Source organism: Malurus melanocephalus, unplaced genomic scaffold (genome assembly GCF_030028575.1).
Source record: "Malurus melanocephalus ecotype Western Australia unplaced genomic scaffold, MMel_1.1 scaffold_2341, whole genome shotgun sequence".
Classification (NCBI taxonomy): Eukaryota; Metazoa; Chordata; class Aves; order Passeriformes; family Maluridae; genus Malurus; species Malurus melanocephalus.
In genome coordinates, this window is record NW_026625573.1 from 2,718 (window position 1) to 5,727 (window position 3,010).

The 3,010-nt window shown below is 37.1% G+C and overlaps 1 protein-coding gene across 1 annotated transcript in view; it reads right to left on the bottom strand.

Moving 5' to 3' along the window:
* The window catches only part of LOC130587728 (leucine-rich repeat and guanylate kinase domain-containing protein-like), a gene marked incomplete at both ends in the record, with an annotated part of 10,216 nt that overhangs the window by 2,683 nt on the left and 4,523 nt on the right, over positions 1 to 3,010 (bottom strand). Inside the window, one exon of the mRNA XM_057388704.1 lies at positions 2,827 to 3,002. Within this exon, the coding sequence (XP_057244687.1) occupies positions 2,827 to 3,002 (176 nt within the window). The remainder of the gene's footprint in view (positions 1 to 2,826; positions 3,003 to 3,010) is intronic.

Sequence of the window (3,010 nt, forward strand, 5' to 3'; positions counted from 1 at the left end):
TGGGAAAATGATGGGAAAGTGATGGGATAATCCCCGTAATATTCACTGGGGATTTTTGGATAAATTATGGGAAAAAGATGGAAAAATTATGGGAAAATGATAGGAAAATCCCTATAATCAATAGGAATTATGGGAAAATTATGGGGAAATTGTGGGAAAATAATGGGAAAATCCGTATAACCRCTGGGGAATTATGGGAAARTTATTGGGAAAATTTTTGGGAAAATTATTGGGAAATCCCCATAATATTCACTGGGGAATTATGGGAAAATGATGGGAAAATCTGTATAATCACTGGGGAACTATGGGAAGATTAAGGGAAAATCCCCATAATATTCACTGGGGAATAATGGGAAATCCTCATAAATTATGGGGAAATCCCCATAATATTCACTGGGGAATTTTAGATAAATTATGGGAAAATTATGGGAAAAACCCCATGATATTCACTGGGGAATGATGGGAAAATTATGGGAAAATTGTGGGAAAATAATGGAAAAATCCGTATAACCACTGGGGAATTATGGGGAATTATGGGAAAATTATGGGAAAATGATGGGAAAAACCCCATAATATCCACTGGGGAATTTTGGGATAAATTTTTGGGCAAAAACCCCATAAAAAGGAGGGAACTGACGTGTCCAGGACCCTGTGGGGCTGCAGGAATCCGTACAAAAGTTGGGTCCGGTGATCCTCGGCCGAAAAAGATGAGGAAATCCCCATAATATTCACAGGGGAATTTGGGATAAATTATGGGAAAATTATGAGGAAATCCCCATAATATTCACAGGGGAATTATGGGAAAATAATGGGAAAATGATGGGGAAAACCCCATAATATTCACTGAAGAATTTTGGATAAATTATGGGAAAATGATGGGAAAAACCCCATAATATTCATTGGAGAATTTTAGATAAATTTATGGGAATACCCCTATAATATTCACTGGGGAATTATGGAAAAATTATGAGGAAATCCCCATTATATTCACCGGGAAAATATGGGAAAATAATGGGAAATCCCCATAAATTATGGGGAAATCCTCATAATATTCACTGGGGAATTATGGGAAAATTATGGGAAAATTATGAGGAAATTCCCATAGTATTCACTGGGGAATAATGGGAAATTTATCATAAAAACCCTATAATATTCACTGGGGAATTTGGGGTAAATTTTTGGGGAAAAAAACCCATAAATTGAAGGAACTGACGTGTCCAGGACCCTGTGGGGCTGCAGGAATCCGTACAAAAGTTGGGTCCGGTGATCCTCGGCGGAAAAAGATGAGGAAATCCCCAAAATAGTCACTGGGGAATTTGGGATAAATTATGGGGATATCCCCGTAATATTCACTGGGGAATTCTGGATAAATTATGGGACAATAATAGGAAATTTATGGGAAAATCCTCATAATATTCACTGGGGAATTATGGATAAATTATGGGACAATAATAGGAAATTTATGGGAAAATCCTCGTAATATTCACTGGGGAATATAAGATAAATTATGGGAAAATTATGAGGAAATCCCCATAATATTCACTGGGGAATTTGGGGATAAATTATGGGAAAATTATGAAGAAATCTCCATAATATTCACTGGGTAATTATGGGAAAATAATGGGAAATCCCCATAAATGATGGGGAAATCCCCATAATATTCACTGGGAATTACGGGCAAATAGTTGGAAAATCCCTGCAATATTCATTGGGGAATTATGGGAAAATTATGGGGAAAATGATGGGAAAATGATGGGAATATTGGGGGAAAATGATGGAGAAATTATGGGGAAATCATGGGAAAATGATGGGAAATCCCCATAATAGTCACTGGAGAATTTTGGATAAATTATGGGAAAAACCCGATAATATTCACTGGGGAATTTGGGATAAATTTATGATAAAAACCCTATAATATTCACTGGGAAATTATGGGAAAATCCCTAAAATGTTCTGTGGGGAATTTTGAATAAATTATGGGAAAGTTATGAGGAAATCCCCATAATATTCACTGGGGAATTTTGGGAAAATAATGGGACAATAATAGGAAATTTATGGGAAAATCCTCATAATATTCACTGGACAATTTGGATAAATTATGGGAAAATGATAAGAAAAATCCCATAATTTAATCCCATAAATTAATCCCATAAATTATAAGAAAAATCCCTGGGGAATTTTGGGATAAATTTTTGGGCAAAACCCCATAAATTGAAGGAACTGACGTGTCCAGGACCCTGTGGGGCTGCAGGAATCCGTACAAAAGTTGAGTCCGGTGATCCTCGGCGCAAAAAGATGAGGAAATCCCCATAATATTCACCGGGGAATTTGGGATAAATTATGGGAAAATGATGGGAAAATCCCCATAATATTCACTGGGGAATTATGGGAAAATTATGAGGAAATCACCATAATATTCACTGGGAAATTTGGGATAAATTATGGGACAATAATAGGAAATTTATGGGAAAATCCTCATAATATTCACTGGGGAATTTGGGATAAATTATGGGAAAATTATGAAGAAATCCCCATTTTATTCACTGGGGAATTATGGGAAAATAATGGGAAATCCCAATAAATTATGGGGAAATCCCCATAATATTCACTGGGGAATTGTGGGAAAATTATGGGAAAATAATGGGGAAAACCCCATAATATTCACTGGCGAATTTGGGAAAATAATGGGAAAATGATGGGAAAACCTCGATAATATTCACTGGGGAATTATGGGAAAATAATGGGAAATCCCCATAAATTATGGGGAAATCCTCATAATATTCACTGGGGAATTATGGGAAAATAATGGGAAAATGATGGAAAAACCCCATAATATTTACTGGGGAATTTGGGATAAATTTTTGGGGAAAACCCCCATAAATTGAAGGAACTGACGTGTCCAGGACCCTGTGGGGCTGCAGGAATCCGTACAAAAGTTGGGTCCGGTGATCCTCGGAGGCCTCGACCTCGAGAGGGGGATCCCTTCTGTTCACGGCAGCGACCTGAGCCC